The sequence below is a fragment of the Pogoniulus pusillus genome, chromosome 22 (assembly GCF_015220805.1).
Source record: "Pogoniulus pusillus isolate bPogPus1 chromosome 22, bPogPus1.pri, whole genome shotgun sequence".
NCBI lineage: Eukaryota > Metazoa > Chordata > Aves > Piciformes > Lybiidae > Pogoniulus > Pogoniulus pusillus.
The window spans coordinates 15,139,222-15,157,557 of NC_087285.1; the positions used below are offsets into that span (position 1 = coordinate 15,139,222).

The following is an 18,336-nucleotide window of genomic DNA, read 5'->3' on the forward strand; positions in this document are numbered from 1 at the left end:
AGAAGGAAAAAAGGGGCATAATGAGGGCACGTCAGTGTTACAGCAATCTTCTGTGAGTCTAAGTTTTGGTCTCCATGCATGCGGTCTACCACCATCCGTTCCCACAATGCCACACAATCCCCTTCACGCATAGCACAGACTGACACAAAAGATACTGTTGCAAACTCACACAGGCACATACAACCCCACAAGACCCCAGACGCACCGCACAGACATGCGGAACCCCTACAGGGCCTCAGACGCACCGCCTAGACACACGCACAGACATGCAGCCCCTAACACAGAGACCACCGCATGGAGCCTGCTCACACAGCCCGACACACAGGGCTGCTCCGCACGCAGACGAAGGCCGGACGCCCGCAGCCCGTCTGAGGCCAGCAGAGCGCTGTAGAACCCGCTCCGCCGCTCACTCACCCGTCCACGGCGCAGCCCGCTCCGCCGCCCCGTGCGCAGCTCACCTCCCCCGGTGCCTGCTGTTGGGTTTCAAACCTCGCCGCCCGCCCGCTCCGCCAATGGGAGCCCGCGCCCGCACGGCCGCCAATCAGCGACCGCCGTGGGACCGCAGGGGGCGGAGCCCGTGCGCTCGGCGAGCCCGCGTGCCCGGGACGGCCGGTGGTGCGCGCGCCTCCCGTCGGGCTTTGCGCACGGCTCCTCCTTTCCTCTCTGTGGCCGGGCGGGGAAGATGGCGGCGGGGACGGGCAGTGAGTGCGGGGCCTCTCGCAAGCAGCGGTGGGGAGAGGGTGGGTGCCGACGGGAGAGCGGCGGTGGTGGCCCGCGGTAGCGGCGGCCCATGGTAGTAGGGTCGGGGCAGGGGAGTGGGCAGAGGAACGTCCTGAAGAGTACTGAGCGGCTCTGAAGGGTGGGGGTGGCGGCAGCGGTTGCGCTAGGGGCGTGGCAGCGGAGCCGGGAAGGGGCGGCGCGGGGGGCGTGGCTAGCGGGCCGGGGGCGTGGTTAGCCGTGGGGCTGGGGTTCGAGGCTCGCGGTGCCCGGCGAGGATGAAGGGTAAAGGTGGGTCCGTGCGCTCCTTCCTCTGTTCCGGCAGAGCACAAGCTGCTGAGCGCCGGCCCCACGGAGCCGTGGTCCATCCGCGAGAAGCTCTGCCTGGCCTCATCCGTCATGCGCAGCGGGGACCAAAACTGGTGAGGGGCGGAGCGGGGTCACGGCCGTGGCCCAGCTTTGGGTGTGCGCAGGCCCTGGGCTCCCGGGCAGAGCGCGGGCTGGGGAGGGCTATACCGAAGCCACCTGTTCACTGAGCCGGTTCGTTGTGCCACAGCTGCGTTATCTTTTGGAAACTGATTTGGGCTGTTAAAGATGGAAGTATGAGACTTAAAAATCGTTTCACTTCATTTGTAACTACTGTGTGGAAAGGCAAGTGCTTTAGCCGTAGAGCCACAGAATCGTTCTGCTGGAAAAGACTTGTAACATCATCAAGTCCAACCGTTAATCAAACGCTGCCCAGTCCACCACAAAACCATGACCAGAATCAGAACAAAGAGTAACTCCATTCCAACATAAATCAGAATAATTAAGTTTTGATCAAAGTAGATGTTTGATAATGGACTCCTGTGCATTGCTTCTGCACTTACAGTTGTTTTGCTGCCTTTTTCTCTTCACCAAAGTAAAGCCATTGTGGAAGTGTAGTAGTGTCACCAGAAGCTAGAAACTTGTTTTTCAGTGCAAGTGAGGGAGGCTGTTGTTTGGGAGTAGGCAAACATTTTTAAGTCTGATGAGTGTACTTTAGCAGTTCTGAAACATAACAACTGCTGGGCAAGTTCATTGTGTGCATGGGTGCTATTCAGTGATGAAACTCAAGGCAGGTCAGTTTGTTTTCTCTGCATCTTGGTTAGGAAAGAATGTAAGCTGACTACGACTCGCCATTTCTTTCCTGTAGGGTCTCAGTCAGCAGAGCTATCAAACCTTTTGCAGAGCCAGGACGCCCACCTGACTGGTTTTCCCAGAAGGTAAGATACTGGTTGTACATGGCATTTGCAAGATAGCTGCCTCAGAGAATGTATTTCATGGGAGCTGCTTCTCAAAAAGAAAAAAATAATTTTTGAAAAATCAAATCTTTTTTTTCTGTTTCTGAAATTAAATTTGAGCCTACAGTACTGTCAGATAAGTAAAATCCAAGGATGATCAGAGACCTGAAAGAGCTGGTTTGTAAGGAATGGCTAAGTAGGGTAACACTCTTCAACAAGAAGTGAGTAATGAGAGATACAGCAGATGTCCATGTAATCAGAAGTGGCATGAAGCTGAGGATGAATAAAGATTGTTACTGCTTTGTCCAGTACAAGATTTAGAAGCATTAAGTTAGACTGACATGAGGCAGGCTCAAAGTAGACCTAAAGAGATTCTTCTGCACCAGGCATGTAATTAAGCAGCAGAATTCCTTGCCTTAGGAATTTTTGGATAGCCACATATTTTGGTGCATCCTGCTGTCTGGGCAAGCACCTGGAGATTTTGGTGTGTGACGGACAGAAATTAATCAAGGAAGGAGATGCAGGAGGGTTTATCTTGCTTGCTGTTTTCACTGAGCTGTGAAACTGGCCTTGATGTTGTTTTCTCCATTGAAATATTTTTTATTGATTTTCACAGGCAGAAACATTACAGCTACAGTTTCCCTAATCAAGCTTACTTACTTTAATTCCAAAGTTGGGAATGTCTGTTCTTTAGCTGTGTTTTGGAGATCAGCCTGGGCAGTGCTAGAGCAAAAGAGTAAATATTCTTGATCAGTTTGCTCAACACTAAATTATAGACGGGGGGGGATTTCTGGAGAAAACTGACAGATCAATTCATGAAGTGTTAGACCACTAAAGAAGTGGGAGTAGGTGCCCTGTAGGTATTTGGTGAAGCTGACTGTTTGGTGTCCTCTGACTTTTTTATTTCTTAGCACTGTGCGTCTCAGTATTCAGAGCTCTTGGAGACTACAGAGACCCCCAAGTAAGTACGAAGTCTGACACGCCTGTAGCAGTTTGGGGTGGATTTGTGATGTGCATTTGGGGTGCATTAGCAAGCAAAGGACTTGATAGTGAACATCCAAAAAGAAACACAGAGGAATAAAGAAACTAAGTTGTGATAGATGACATGGGCAGACAGTGGGATCAAGTTAAAATAGATGGGGAAGTTTGGCAAGCCCAGACTATTTCTTAGAACATACTCCCCATATCTGTTTTGTCTCCTTTGGGGATTTTTTTTCCCCAAAAAAAGACTGCCCTTATTAGTGTCTTCCATGTGTCTATACTGTTGTTACAATGCCTGGCAGGGAAACTGCAGCCTCTTTGCCACAGCTCCATTTGTAAGAGTGGCAGTGTCTATTTGGGTATTTAATGCAGGAGAAAGAAACATGTATTTGACTAGAATACAGCACTGTGTATTAGTCGTATTGATCAGAAGCTTTGCACATAAAATTATCATTCACAATGGGATTAGAAAAGGCAGCAAGAGTGAGAAGAAACATTTTGTATTTGTCTCTATTTTGCAGTAATTTCTTGCAGTTTTCTTATCAATGCTATCAGTATAGCTTTGTGGTCTCAGATGTCTAAATCCAGGCGTTTTGTTCTGAGTCTTCACATCAAATTAAATTAAAAGCAGGATGTTTAAATGTGGTATTTGTTTGTGAGTGATCTTCAGCACTAGAGTTACAAAGACAAAGGACTTGGTAGAGCTACTAAGTTAAAAACAGGCGCTTCATTGTGGGTAGTAAGAGTCTTCTCTGTAGAAAAATGATTGAGAATTTTCAGGTTGAGAATTGGCAGTGGGCTTGCATCTCTGATCTGTTCCTGAAGTCTTTAGCACTAGACATACTTAAGAATTAGATAAACTTCACTGGACACATTTAAGAATTAGATGAACTTTTCAGAAGAAATTGTTTGAACATTGTTATGCTGTCTGATACAATTTGAGAGAAATTGGAAGAGGTTGAATTTTTTGTGGAGATGGGGGTGGGCATGTATCAAGAGTATCAGCAGCCATTTCCAGAAGGAGAACTGAGATTTTGTGGTTTGTGTCTGAACTGTTTTGTTATATTCCATAGGAGAAAACGTGGTGAGAAGGGAGAAGTTGTGGAAACTGTGGAAGATGTTATTGTGCGGAAACTGACTGCAGAACGAGTGGAGGAGTTGAAGAAATTGATCAAAGAAACACAGGAGAAATACAGGTGTGTGACAGAGGCAGTGAGCTGCGATGCACCTGAGAGCCTAAGTGGGGTGGTGCTTGGGGTGAGAATGCTGCTTGAGACTTAGTGCTCCTTGATAAGTAAGAAGATTTTCTGATTACAGGCAACTCAAGAAGGATGCAGAGCTGATCCAGGCTGGGCACATGGATAGCAGGCTGGAGGAGCTGTGCAATGAGATTATGATGTAGGTTATTTAATTATTTCTGCATTATGCTTTGTCTCGTGAGGTTGTGGTTACCTCACACCGTGTGTTTGTCAGACACCTCTTGACCTGCGCACATTGGATTAGGAGAAATGAGTTAGCTGGGCAGATGCTTTGGCATCTGAGGGTGGACTTTGTTTATATTGGAGGCATCAGTTTGTGCAGAGCATCTTTTGGAGTTTCTCAGTCTAGAGCTTGCTGATGGTTTGCACCATTGTGCTTGCCTTCTCCACTTTGATAATCAGCAGGAAGTGAAATTTCCTGCCAAGCATGTTGTTCTCTGACTGGCCTCTGACTCTGCTTCCTTCAGAGGATTTGTCCACAGAGGCAGGTCATTGTTATCTGGGGATATTGGGGTGGTGGGCAGTAAGCTGATTGTGGAGAAGTAACAAATTGGGATACTGTGTGACAGCAGGTTTTGATTCTGTATGCAGAAAGAAAAAAATGGAGGAGGAGGAGGCAGAAGTCAAGAGGAAAGCCACAGACGCTGCTTATCAGGGTAAGCTGGAAATGAGCTTCCTTACTCCTTGTCAGAGTAGAGAAATGTCTGTTCATAGGAACATTTGGGAATATTTAAGTCTTGTTAAGATCTCTTTAGGAGGAGTTCTGTGACTCTAGGAGCTGGAAGGAAAGGCTGTGTTCTCTTTCCAGCACTGTATTTGTAACAGGCCAAAATGCAGATGGGAACAAATACTGTAGAAAAGTTCCAAGAGGAAGCAGAATTGGGAAGGAGCTCCCAGAATGTCAAGTTTTTCATCCCATTATTTTTTTCCTGTTAAGTTTTCCATCCCATTATTTTTTCCTGTAGTTTTACTGTTGTCTGAAGATGATTTCTTCTGAGTGTTTGATTCATATATAATTTTGGAGGCAATTCAGTGCGCTAAATTCCCAGTGGTGGGAGTTGGTGAATTCCTAGTGCCCCAGAAAGCTGAAATTAAACTGCATTACCTAGTGCAAGTCTTGCTTGTGAACTAAGCCTAGTGTGGTGCAAGAAATCCCTACAAGACTAGTCATCATGGGACTGTTTAGGATAAAGTCAGAGGTAACTCAGTGACTGTCCAAGATGGAGTCATGGAATCTTGCTTTTTACCTCTTCCAGCTCGTCAGGCTATTAAGAACCCACCACGGCGATTAACGGGTGTGATGGTTCGCTCCCCTGCAGGCTCAACCTCCCCAGGGGGAGACTATACCCTGGGAGATCTTTCTCAGCCCACTGTGGATGATGTTAGTCCTGGGGTAAGGATCTTTCCCCTGGTAAGAGGGAAAGAGAAGCCTGGGAGTTGGGGCTCTGCATCTGCCATGGAACAAAATCCTGGGGAGAGCCCCATGCTTTGTTTACAGACTTTTCACTGTTGTAGTGCTGTAGTGTGGTTGATGTACAGTGCTGCTCAAGATACATGTCCTCTTCTGTGTCTATGATGATCAGGTGCCTGGATCAAAGGCTGTGTAGAGGCATCAGTGGGTTGGCCAGGCAGTCTTCTGTGTGTGCCTGGAAATGCCATTATAGGGCAGGGAAAGGGTGAAAGCCTATGCCTGGAGTAGGTGTAGCGAGTGACTGGAGTAGGTGTCTGTGTGCTGGATCAGTGCTCTTGGGGGAAGGAGCAAGTGGGACTAGTCCGTGTGGTGGAGTGTGGCTTTGAACAGTGTGGTTTTTCTCTTTCTCAGGTCACTCCAGGGACTTTGCCCAGCACCCCAGTTGCCTCCTTCATTGGAATCCCTGACACCCCTCCAGGCTCTGCTCCCCTGGATGCCCCCATGACCCCAGTCACTGATGATTCACCCCAGAAAAAGATGCTAGGACAAAAAGCAACTCCGCCTCCTTCCCCTCTGCTCTCAGAGCTGCTGAAGAAGGGCAGTCTCCTGCCCACAAGCCCCAGGCTGGTATGGAGCTCTCTGCTCATATATGCAAGCACACAAAAAACAATTTGCTCCAGACTCTCCCACCAACAAAGGGGGAGCTGCAAAGGCTTTTGTGAGAGTCCCAACAGAAGTGATATCTGAGAGATATAATTACCCCTGTAAGCCACAGAGGTGGGGCCCTTTCCCAGCAGTATTGTAGGTGCAAGACTGCAGGGATCATTTCTGTCTATCTCCCTCAGTCATAAGGAGTTGGAGTTGCAGGCTTTGATAGAGGAGATCATTCTCCCTGGGGGAGGGAGCACATTAGTCATTGCTGTTCCAGTCAGCCTCCATGGAAGTGCTCTTGATTATTTCTGCTTTTGGGCTCACAGTTCTTTACATCTTGGCAGGAAGTTGAGTTTCAGTATTTGTGGTGGGCCTTAGCTTGCAAGTAGGGAGTCCTGTGATGGAGTTTATGACCAATATTGAGGCACTTCCTTTTTTTCATGTGTGCTCTTAATTGTAGACAGGTTATTAAAATCACTCTGATGACAACCTACTTTTGGTGTTAGGAACTGGAAGTCTTCAGGGGGAAACCATTGCTGGACACTGTTGAGGGCCCAGTCTCAAAATAGCAGTCATCAGCCTGCCTGTGGCATAGATTCGCTGTGTTAGTGCTTGTGTGATGGAATAGGTGTATTGTTGTTGACTTGCCTTTTTTTAATAGTCCCATTTGGAGTCTTCTACCTGTTAGTTTGAGTAAATGTTCCATGGGTTCTGTGTTTGTAGGGTGGAGCAAGATCTAACGGCTGTGAAAGACTGAGTTTTCTTTGTATGGACAGGACTGGTTTACATCTGCTTTGAGGTCCATCATTACTGCATAACCTTGATAGAGTTGCTTTCTGTCTTGGTGCTTCAGTTTTCCTCAGCTCAAAATAAGGCATCATTCTGTGCTGCTTCTAGGGGCAGAGAGACTGTTATCTGTAAGAGATTGGGAGGTCTTTGAATAGAGGAACTCAGGTAGAGTACATGATGTATTTGGCCCCACTTCAGAGGAAGATTGCACTGCAGCTGTATTGTAGCCAAACAGTAACAACTGTCATGTTGTGCATTTGCTTGAGGGGCCTCAGGCAGGGACTGAAACTGCAGAAGAAACACTGCAACAGCACACGATGGACATAGTCATGGAGGTGCATATCTGGCAGAGAGTCACTGATGTGCTGTTATCTCCAGGAACTTCAGTTGTGTCCTCCTCCTTTGGCAGGTCGGTGAAAGTGAAATGGCAGTGGCTTCTGGTCACATGAACAGTGCAGGAGTGCTGCTGGAGGTAGGAAGCGTCCTCCCAGTGCTGCACAGCGGGGAAATGCAGTCTGCATCTGGTGCTGTCCCTGCATCTCCTGCTGCTTCAGGTAACTTGGGACTCTCGCTGTGCAATTCTCCCTTCAAAGTATCTTCAGACTCTTCTGTGAATTGTCTTTAGAGAGAGATGAAGGACATATAGCCTGGCTGGTCTGGGGGCTTTTTTATGAGTTCTGTTCCTCTTGTCCTAGTGGACAGGGAGCTGCATGAGAAATGGCCTAGTATCTGATTCCCAATGTGTCAAACTGCAGCTCCCTGTGAATCTGGAGAACTCCTGTGTCTTACCTCAGCTTTAGCTTAGGGGTCTGTTGAGGATTAGATCAAAATGGACTCTGAGCTCCAGAGTGACTTCCACAGAGCAAGGGGCGAGAATGTGAGAGTCTTTGCATTGGGCCTTTACAGAACAGCCCACCTAAGGTGACAGTGTCAGCCACACTGTGTGCAGCTGAGGATTTGTGCCATTCATATAATTCCCATATGAATAAGCATGTTCTCCTTGTCTGTTCTGTAAGACCTGTTAATTTGGTCCAGACAGTTCAGTGAATTCAGACTGGAAGTTCCAGATGAGTGGCAGCCTTAGATATAATAAAATTCTCTAGGAAAGATCTGCGAAGAGATCCCTTCTGCTCCCTTCCAGCTCCTGTGGTGACTGTTTGTTTCAGCTTACCTTGTGTGGCTCTCAGCACTGTTTCAGATTTCCCATAACTGTATTGGGACGAGCCCTTGGAAGGGTAGCTCTCTGCACATGTGGCTTAGCCTGTCCAGCCCTTACATTGAACATAGTGTCCCATAGTCTGTATGAGTCTGCCTCAGGCTGCACACACAAAGGAGTCATGCATTTTTGGTGCAGGTTTTCTGTATAGTTTTGGGACCATTTGTAGGTACATCTCAGGGTCTTTTTCCCAGAGGAAGCCACTGGACAGCGAAGAGCCTAGTGGTGGCTTTGTGGACTTCAGTGGTGGCTGCTTCTTGCTCATGTGCCTTTCCCCTCTACTCTCTGTTAGGTGCTCCTACGCTTTCCCGGCTTTTAGAAGCTGGTCCTGCACAGTTCACCTCACCTCTTGCTTCCTTCTCCGCTGTTGCCAGCGAACCTCCAGCTAAGCTCCTGCCACCCCCCGTAGAGCCTGTGTCCCAGGCAACCATTGTCATGATGCCCACGCTGTCAGCACCATCCGTTGTGCCACCAGCTGCAGCTCCAGAAAGCGTAGCCACAGGTGCGTTCCTGAACTACGCACTCATAGGTCATGCACTGCTGGAAAGCAGAACTTCTCCTGGGATCAGCACCCAGCAAGCTTTCAGCTGGCTGTTTATCACCTCAGACTCCCCATCCTTGCTGAAAGGATGGTTATGGCTGGGTTCTGGAGTAAACAGATGGTTTTAAACGGGATTTACTGGGTGGGGGTGCTAACTTTATGTTGCTGGATTGTGGTTTAGGGGGTGGAATCTCGCTTTGTCTCTACTGAGGCAAGGCAAGCCCTTATTTGTCTTATTTTTCTCAGCCATGGTGTTGTGGGTGGACCTTGGGATATTTGCAGTTGGTGCTCGGTCTGATCTGCTGCAGTATTTGTTTATGTGGGCCTGACTTCTCCAGATCAGTGTCTGATTGTCACTCTCACGCTTGCGCAGTGAACCAGCCAGAAGCCTGTGTTGCCATGGAGGCAGTGTCTGATTCCCATACCGTGACAGTGTCCATGGACAGCAGTGAAATATCTATGATCATTGATTCCATCAAGAAAGAGTGCCTGGGTTCTGGGGCTGGCAGCGCTGCAGGGTCTTCCAAAGATCATTGCATTGATGGGAAAGAAGACCTGGATTTGGCTGAGAAAATGGATATTGCAGTGTCCTATACGGGGGAAGAGCTGGACTTCGATACTGTTGGCAATATTATAGCAATCATTGAGGACAAGGTAAACGGGCAAAGCAGAGTGCCAGTGCCTTTTGCTCCAGTCTCAAGTGATTACTGTTCACCAATGTAGTTAGTTTAAACAAGCAAGAAATAACTATTTCAAAATGCACATGATCATCATCGTTGTCCAGATCAATAGGAAATGACCCTATGACACCACTGCTGCTAGTCTGCCACACTTAGCCTGCTGCTCCTCTTCAGAGTGCAGAGAGAAATCTCTTTCTTCCTCATGTTGGGTAGGGTTTGGGTCACGTCTCTGGCAGACAAACAAGCGGTGCTTGCAGCATACTTACAGGAGTGCTGTATTTCTGAAACTGAAGCTGCTCGGGAGGCTCCGCAGGGAGTGATGCGAGTCTGGCTGCAAAAAGCAACTCTGCAAAGCCAGTACACTGGGTTTGCCACACTTGTCTCGTTACGGAATAGCGTGAACTTTCTTTACCTCTTTCTGACCTTGGCCTGCACTGCTGTGTTTGTTTTGGCAATAAAGGTAGATGACCACCCTGAAGTCCTGGATGCAGCAGTTGTTGAAGCTGCTCTGTCTTCTTTCTGCGAAGATGCTGATGACCCTCAGACCCTGCCTGGCCCATGGGAACACTCAATTCGTCAGGAGCATGAGAAACAGGCCCAGATACCTCAAGTGTCTGTGACTGTGAAGCAGGAGAGACCAGAGTGCGAAGAGCCAGAGGCAAAGGGAATTCAAGAACTAATCAGCATTGGCGAGCTGGGAGCAGAAATAAAGACAGAACCTGTGGAGCAGGAGCAGAATCAGCTGGGCCCTGAGGAAATCATAACAGTATCTGCAAGAGTGACAGAAACACCAGAGCTTAGAAGTCAAGAAATGGAAGAGGATCAAAGAACAGCTGTAGGAGAGACTTCTGAAATTGAGATAGAATCGGTCAAGGCAGAAGACACCATGCACAATACAGTGAAGACAGAGGTATGTGAGCAGAGAGGCTGTCTGGAACTGGTGTGGGGAAAGAAAGCAGCAGTTGTGGCAGGGAGAAGAGAAGCTTAGAGGAAGGATGACTGCTGGGTTGAAGGTGACCCTGTAATGAATGTGACTGACTGTTTTTTTTCTTGGGAGTCATGCTGCTGATCTGTGTGATCTGCAGAGACGCTCTCTGCTTTAGGCAGTACCTCTGTATCTCCCCCCGCCCACGTGCAGAACTGCTCTTGGGAAGGTGCTCAGTGAACTTCATTGCCTTGAGTTAGGTTAGAGTGAGATGTGCCCACACCTTCACTGAAGTAAGCTGACACAAACATCTAGATTTGTGCATTTCTCTTCCCTCCAGACCCCACCTGATGATGATTCATCCCCTCCACAAGTCCCAAATGTGAGTGAAGACTCCTCACAGGCTGATGTTCAGCACAAATTTGAGCTGTCAGGTAACTTAATTCAGCTAGGAAATCTTTTTGCGTGCAACATTATTAGTTGAATAGTTGTCAGTGATCTCGTTCAGCCTTTTTGGGGAGGAGGGAGAGAAGGTATGTGTAGGAACAGTGGTAATTATCACAGGATAGTAGGCACTGGTGCAGGAGCTTTTGTGGGAAAGACTGCTTTGTAGAATCAACCTTTCTGCTTTGCTTTCTTCCACAGAGTCAATGAAGGAGGAGGCCCACGCCCTCTTCAGGAGTCAGATGAAGGTAATTCTCAGTTGTAGTCATCTTGAGTTTACTGGTAATGTCTCACTGCTGCAGCTTTCTGGCTTATATCTGCTGAAGAGCAAGGCTTGCGTTCAGTTTTCTGCACTGAGAAGTGGGCACTGTGCAGGTGGAACAAAAGGGGAGATTGCTTCAGGGGCTATGAAGCTGCGTGTGTATCTGTGCTTCTGTGTCTGTGTGGGGAGGCAGGGCAGAAGAGAGCACCTAGCGTTTTGTGTAAGTGCCAATACAGTTCTCAACAGCATAGCAAAAAAATCACTTTGCTTGCTGAACCATAGTTGCTTTGGAGGCTCTGAGTTGCTGCTGTAGCTGGCTGTGCACTCACGAACGCTGTGTTTCAGGATGGGCAGGGTGAAGAGGATGATGAGGATGGTGCCAGTGAGGCTGCCAGTTTGGAGGAACCCAAAGAAGAAGATCAGGGTGAGGGATATCTATCAGAGATGGATAACGAACCCCCCGTGAGTGAGAGCGATGATGGCTTCAGTGTCCATAACGCGCCTTTACAGTCTCACACGCTAGCCGACTCCATCCCCAGCAGCCCAGCCTCCTCACAGTTGTGAGTATCAGTGAAGCTCTCAGGCACGCAGGTGTAAATCCCACGCTCCTTTGTGGAGGGAGTGTAGGATCCTCATTTCTGTTTTGCTGACTGACTGGGTCTGAGCAGGGAATTCGTTGATGATTCTCTTTGTTTACAAGTGCAGGCAGTGCCACAGGACCAGGTCCCCACTTTTTCCTTTCTGTCTTTGTCATGAATTAGTGTAGGCATGTCAAAGGCAAAATGAACCATAAGGTTTTTGCCCCAAGGCATTATGCAGACTCCTGAAGGAAGCCTTATTCTTCTCTTCCTAGCTCAGTGTGCAGTGAGGACCAGGAAGCAATACAGGCCCAGAAGATCTGGAAGAAAGCCATCATGCTGGTTTGGAGAGCAGCAGCTAACCACAGGTGAGTCTGATGCCAAGAGCTGGCAGAAAGGAGTGACTACTCTTAGACCAGGCTCCAGTCACATCTCAGAGGCTTCTCTTTCTTGGTTCTGAGAGATAATGAATTGTTCTGGCAGCAGACAAATAGACGTGAGCATGGAGCTAATACTGCAAGGACAAGGCACTAAGCAGCCTCCTCTTTGCAGGTACGCCAACGTCTTCCTGCAGCCTGTAACTGACGATATAGCACCAGGCTACCACAGTATTGTGCAAAGGTGAGTCTCAGCAGTCTTCTGTCATCAAAACTCTCTATAATTGCATATTTGTATAGGCATTTCTGGCAAAAACAGCATAGTTTTGGGCTGCCAGACAGACTGCTAGGCTCAGAAAATTGTTGGCTTGTTTCTGGTGTGATTCAGTCAGAAACAGATTTCCCCAAGAAAAGAATCCTCTTCAGTAATAAGTCTTTAGGCAGCCCTGTCTTTGAACGAAGGACACTGGCTTACACAGACCTTTCTTTATCAGTAAGGTGATACGTGACCCACCTGCTTCTCCCATCTCCAGTCCAAGTGTAGGATTTAATCTGTGAAATTCCAAAGACCTCTATTCTTTATTCAGCACGTTGTACCATCCCAGATAGTGGACTGTTCTGGAAGAATTACCAGAATCCCCTGCTAGTTGCTGAAATCTCTCCCAAACAGTTCAGCAATTGCTGCTTTAGTTCCTTACTGTCTCCTTCAGTGATGCCTGAAGAAGGTAAATTCCTCTCCTGAGGCATCTGTCGTGCATTATTCCCATTCATGGTAACTGGATAGCTTGTGCCCTCTGACTGAAGGCCTTGGTACTGGGATCATAGCCGGTGTAGGAGAACCTGTTCAGTTAAATTAAGTAGATGGTCTGACTAGGCAAGTTAGAGATCCAGGGCTGTTTGCAAAAGGGTAGGGAGAGAGTTAAGTATTAGTGTTGCTATTTTCACATTTGTTGCAATTCCTTATTAGGCCAATGGATTTATCTACCATCAAAAAGAACATTGAGAACGGGCTGATACGAACCACAGCTGAGTTCCAGCGTGATATCATGTTGATGTTTCAAAATGCAGTTATGTACAACAGCTCTGACCATGATGTATACCACATGGCTGTGGAGATGCAACGAGATGTCCTGGAGCAGATCCAGGTAAAAAACTCAGCTGAGGCCAGTGCAGCACAGAGCCTTGGTTCATAGGTGTGGAAAAGACATCTGGATCTAAGAATGTAGTTTCACTCACAGCATCTTTGAATTAAGTAGGCCTGTCTTCCCCTGCATCACTCTTAGAATCATAGAATTGTTTTGATTAGAAAATACCCTTAAGGTCCTCAAGTCCAAAGGTTAATCTAATAAAAGTCCCAACACCAGACCACATCTCTGAGTGCCACATCTATACATGTCTTGTGCTAGCTCAGGTGTTTGTGGTGAACTAGATTTTGGCTATATTAAAACTAGTGCAGTAAAATGTTTTACAGGTTCATCCCAGACCAATTTGAAACCTAATTTTCTTCAGGGAAATGCTTAGGCCAGCAAGAACCAGGGTGTGGTTCACCAACAGAAACAAGCAGCAAGAGTGGTGAATGACAGGGGACGCGATTGCTTCTTTTGATGGCTGTGCTGGTTTCTGCTGGTATCAGGTGTACATGAAACTTGTGTCCTGTGAATACATGCCATTTAAAATTTCTTGTGAAATAGGACATCCCAACTGGCAGAGCTAACAGAGTTTGAACTGAGGGTTCATAGTTCCTTAGAACTTGTGGCTTCTGTGGTAAATGGAGGACCTTACTCTGAGCAAGACACAGAACTGAAACTGCCTCTGGCCCAATCATTCCCAGCCTGTGGTTTGTGATAGTTAACTGACAGCACTCTAACTGAGCTTGTTCTCCTTGAAGATCTTAACAAAGTGTGGTTTTCTTGCAGCAATTTCTGGCCACACAACTGATCATGCAAACATCGGAGTCAGGGATCAGTGCAAAAAGCCTGCGTGGGCGAGACTCCACTCGCAAGCAAGATGCTTCGGAGAAGGTGAGAATGTGGAAGGGCACTTGCTGTCTTTAGAAGAATCCCAAGATACTGCATGAAGGTCCCACACCGAGGAGGCAGGGTGTTTGTTGTGATTGCAGTGGCTCCAACATCTTCATGTGAACGATTTTTTTCTTGAAACACGTCTGTTGATTAGGTGAGAGCTCTGGAGCTATACATCATCCCAGAGGCAGGTCTCAGGAGCTTCTTTTTAGTTGTATTCCCTGTTTTTAAAAACAGGTGATTAAAAACTCTTGGGAGATGTACAGACTATTGAAAGAGGTGTGGTGCTGCTGGAAAATGAAGGTGTAGAAAATTGGAAGTCTGGCCTCTGCCATGTCTTTCACTTCCTAGTCAGAGTTTTGGAACCATCAAATCACTCCAGCCTAGTTTGCTGTGTAAAAAAACACATTAAAGAAACTTTGATTCTAATGCTGGCCCAAACTAATAGCAATGTAAGTTTGTTTGGGGTTTTGTTCTGTAAAGACACATCCAAACTTGATTAAGTGATATCATGTGCTTTCAGCTGGTGCACACAACACTGTGACAGCAAGGAACACCTGATTAGTTCTAGTGACAATTGCACAGATCAGAAATTGTTTGATAGACCAGGTCTTGCCATGGCTGAGGAAGGAATATCCCTTTCCTAGCATTCTGACTCTCTTTTGTCCATGTTATGTTCCTGCTGCATAAAACTGATGCCATATGGAAAGGGAAGTGGGGCACTTGTTTCTCTATGCTCATGTGTGGGCTCAGTGCTTCTTTGTGGTGTGTGCATTTCCATATCTGGTATCTGATAAGTCCTTCTGTTTGGCCTTTTAACAGGACAGTGTCCCAATGGGCTCTCCTGCCTTCCTTCTCTCTCTTTTTGTAAGTATTGAAAGGCTCCAGCAGGTACCACAGTACTGCTGGCTGTGTGCTCTGCTCCTTGTCTGGGTGATCACTGCACTGTCTCAGCATCCTTAGCACTGCAGCGGTGTGTGTTTAACTTAGGGGCTGTACATTGGAGAATAAACATCTCAGTCCCTTAATACTCAGTGTGGGTGAGTGGGAGGGGCTTCAGTCTTTTCTTCTGGTTCCAAGTGTTCTCATTTTGTCATCTGCCTTTGCTTTTTTCCACGACTTCTCTCCTCCTTTCTTTCCATGTTGGTGGTAAGACAGACCAAGTGGTGCAGTACTGTAGTTTCTACATCTCTCACGCTTACACAGCTGCCCCTTCCACACGTTCAAGACAGTACAAAAGGTCTTGGGAAGGTGAGGAGTCAGCTGTGTACTCCTTTGTCATTCAAGGTCCAGAAAGCAAATAAGATACTCTGCAGAAATATCTTGCTTTGTGCCTGTGGTGATCTGGAAGTGTTTGGAAAAATATTCCCTCCAGGAAACCCCAAGTCTCTGAGTTGCGGGCAGGAGAAAGGGGAGGAAGATGGAGAGTTGTTTTTTTCTCTCGCATATATCTAAAGACAGAGAAGTACTCCAGCATGTCAGCCAGAGGGAAAGGGCAGCGGATCAAAGGAAGCTCTCAGCTCGCCTTCTGCTCATGGAAAGGAGCTGTGCCGAGAAACTAGGGAGCTAGTGCCAGGGTCACTCAACTGGAGGAGCACTTCCCATAGGGATCAGCAGCTGCTAAGGTAGGTTAGTCAGCAGTTTCCTCTTCCCATCTTAAGAGCCAAGCTAGAATCTACCGATTAGGAGAAAGCCTGCACTGTATGTGCTCCAAAAAGCATCTGCCTAGGCGAGAGCCTTGTTGCCTCTCTCTGCCCTGGCTGCCAGCAGTGCACAGAGATGCTGCAAATCCCAGCACCTGTGCTTTGTCCAGAGTGAATTTTAGGTAGGTCTGCAGGCAGGCCTCCCCAGGCCGCCTTAGGACAGCTTCCCTTTCTTCTGTTGGGAAAGCATAAAAATCTGTTAACCAGTTGCACGGTTCCCTACCTCCTCGATTGCTGGAGGATTAGGGTTGCATAACTCTCTCTTTCTGTTTGCCTTGTGACTAGGATGGAGGCACCAGAGGGCGTCGCTGTGCCATTGAGGCAGACATGAAGATGAAGAAATGATCCTGCAGACATAACAAAACCCCGTCCAGAGCTGGAGTGCAAGCAAGATGCTGTTGAAGGAGGAAGAAAATCTGCAGATCCATTTCTGGGGTCTGGTCCACCTTCTTCACTTGCCCTTCTGGAAAATGGAGTCTCGTTGGAATGTGTAACCCAAAGAAACTTCCCTGGAGGGGAAGACCAGCCCCCCTGCCTGTTTTAGGGCAGTCGTCTTGGGCTTCATCAGTGTTCTGGTGTTAGCTAGCAACTGGTGGCTCGTATGTACTGTAATGTGAAGTGTACAGATTTTTACTAGTGCTGTGTAAATGTGTATGTATATTAAAATCTGGGAACAACTATGGTGTACAGTGTGCAGTGTACTGAGCATTGCAGTGGGAGCCCTGGTTTTCTGCAAGCGTTCACATACCTGTCTTGACTTTCTGCAAATACAACTCTTCTGGTTACCTGTACAGCACACAAGCGTGGCAGAGCTTTGGCATTACAGACACTATCCATTAATCATGGGAATGTTGCATAGGTGGAGGGGAAGATTCCCAACTTGAGTGTGTGAGAATATGGCACAGGAGATCTAACCGTGAGATGTTAAATACTCCAGTCTTGTAGCTTCCCTTGAGAGGTCAATATGTTGAAATGTACCTTACATTCGTTGCCCAGAAATGTGTAAAGGGTTTGCTAATCAGAAGGAAAACCTGATTCCACCAGCTCTAGGTCTGCCAGTACCTGCTTTGCACATCCAAGCCTACAAACTGTTTCTCTTTACTGGAAATTGCGGTTCTTATCCTCAGCTATGTGGATAGATGCTTAACTGTGCTTTAAGTTCTCTCTTAACGATTTTCAAGTCACCACCTTCTTTTCTGCTTGTATAACCTGAGAGATGAAATTTAGATGTTTGCCGCTCCTGTGATTTTTCCAAGGGGAAAAAACAAACCAAAAAATGCTTCCTAATCCTTGCAGCAGCTGGGAGTGGTCTGCACTTGTGCAGCATATACAGGGTGCAGCTTTCTGACACATAAGGTGCAGGAATCTGAGTCACTGCGATTAAGGCGAGAGGGATTGTTAACCTTACCTTGACTTTCACAAGTTCTGTGTTGAAGTTGGTTGTGCTTAGTGTGTTGAATCCCATGTTTGGTTTGGGTATGTTTCCACTATGGCCTTGATGCATGAAAAGTAGAATCCTGTAGTTTGCTTACTGGCTAATTTTCCTTTACTACTGAAATGAGAAGACAATTTCTGATTTGTATTTTTATGGCCTCAGTTTCCAGAGCTGACAGGTTATATGTTTGTAGCACAAAAATTCCAAGATTCTTTTGGTTTCTGGTATTTTACAGACTAATACAAGTTGGAAGGGATGTATGCACATTGATATAGTTCAACCTACTGCTCAAAGCAGAGCCAGCTTCAAAAGTAGATCAGGTTGTTCAGGGCCTTGTCTAGCAAAATTTTCTAACTCTCCAGGGATGGAGATTCCCTAAATCCTCTGAGCAACAAGTTTCAGTGTTTGATTACCCTCATGGAGTAAATGTTTACCTTCTATTCAGTCGAGTTTCCTTAACTGCAGCTTGTCATGACTGTCTCCTTTCACTGTTGGTCACTGAGTCTGGCTCCATTTCCTCTGTAATGCCTCTGATCCATCTTTGTTCATGTTGAAAAACTGAAGTCAACTTCACTCCCACATGCGCCCATGGACCTTTGTTGTGTCTGCTAGTAACTTGCTTCCATTATGAAAAGCATTGATGTTCATTCCTACCACTGGTTTCTTCTCTTAGCCAGGCATTTTTCCTTCAAAGAGCTTTTTCTCTTGTCCTATGACATTTTAAAAGCTTTTAATGATGCTTAGGATCTTTGTCTAAGATAAGATTTTCCTCTACAGAGCACCATTGCCTCCTTCCCAATTCATCATCTCACACTCTGACTATTCTTCCCTTCTTAATGCTTTGTTCTAATCTGTCTAGTGAGAACTCAGGCTTACTGTGCTGCATCTCCCAACGTGCACCTTTTTACAGATAATAACAATTGCATCCCTCTGTGTTTTTTGTGCCGTGGTTAGTTTAAATGACAGGTTACACAGGATAGGTTTGGTCACACTATAAGCTATTTTAGGATTCAGGAGTGAATTTCAACTGCTTCTAAGCTTTACTTCATCCTTCAACTTGTTCTAAATCCTCTCCCATTGAAAC

At 46.9% G+C, this 18,336-nt stretch overlaps 1 protein-coding gene across 1 annotated transcript; it reads left to right on the forward strand.

Moving 5' to 3' along the window:
• Positions 1-609: 609 nt before the first annotated feature.
• Positions 610-16,495, forward strand: BRD8 (bromodomain containing 8). Its single transcript, XM_064161845.1, has 22 exons — positions 610-701; positions 1,043-1,139; positions 1,892-1,961; positions 2,891-2,940; positions 4,034-4,156; positions 4,278-4,358; positions 4,811-4,875; positions 5,476-5,612; positions 6,042-6,257; positions 7,480-7,624; positions 8,579-8,788; positions 9,201-9,481; positions 9,968-10,417; positions 10,773-10,866; positions 11,078-11,124; positions 11,484-11,698; positions 11,992-12,084; positions 12,269-12,337; positions 13,061-13,238; positions 14,010-14,114; positions 14,937-14,981; positions 16,103-16,495. The coding sequence occupies exons 1-22, from the start codon at positions 683-685 to the stop codon at positions 16,160-16,162; spliced, it is 2,850 nt and encodes a 949-aa protein (XP_064017915.1). The 5' UTR covers positions 610-682; the 3' UTR covers positions 16,163-16,495.
• The last annotated feature ends 1,841 nt before the right edge of the window (positions 16,496-18,336 follow it).

Coding starts and splice junctions, on each gene's coding strand:
- BRD8 (XM_064161845.1), top strand. Junction 1,140..1,891: donor CGCAGCGGGGACCAAAACTG/GTGAGGGGCGGA, acceptor TCTTTCCTGTAG/GGTCTCAGTCAGCAGAGCTA. Junction 5,613..6,041: donor TGGATGATGTTAGTCCTGGG/GTAAGGATCTTT, acceptor TCTCTTTCTCAG/GTCACTCCAGGGACTTTGCC.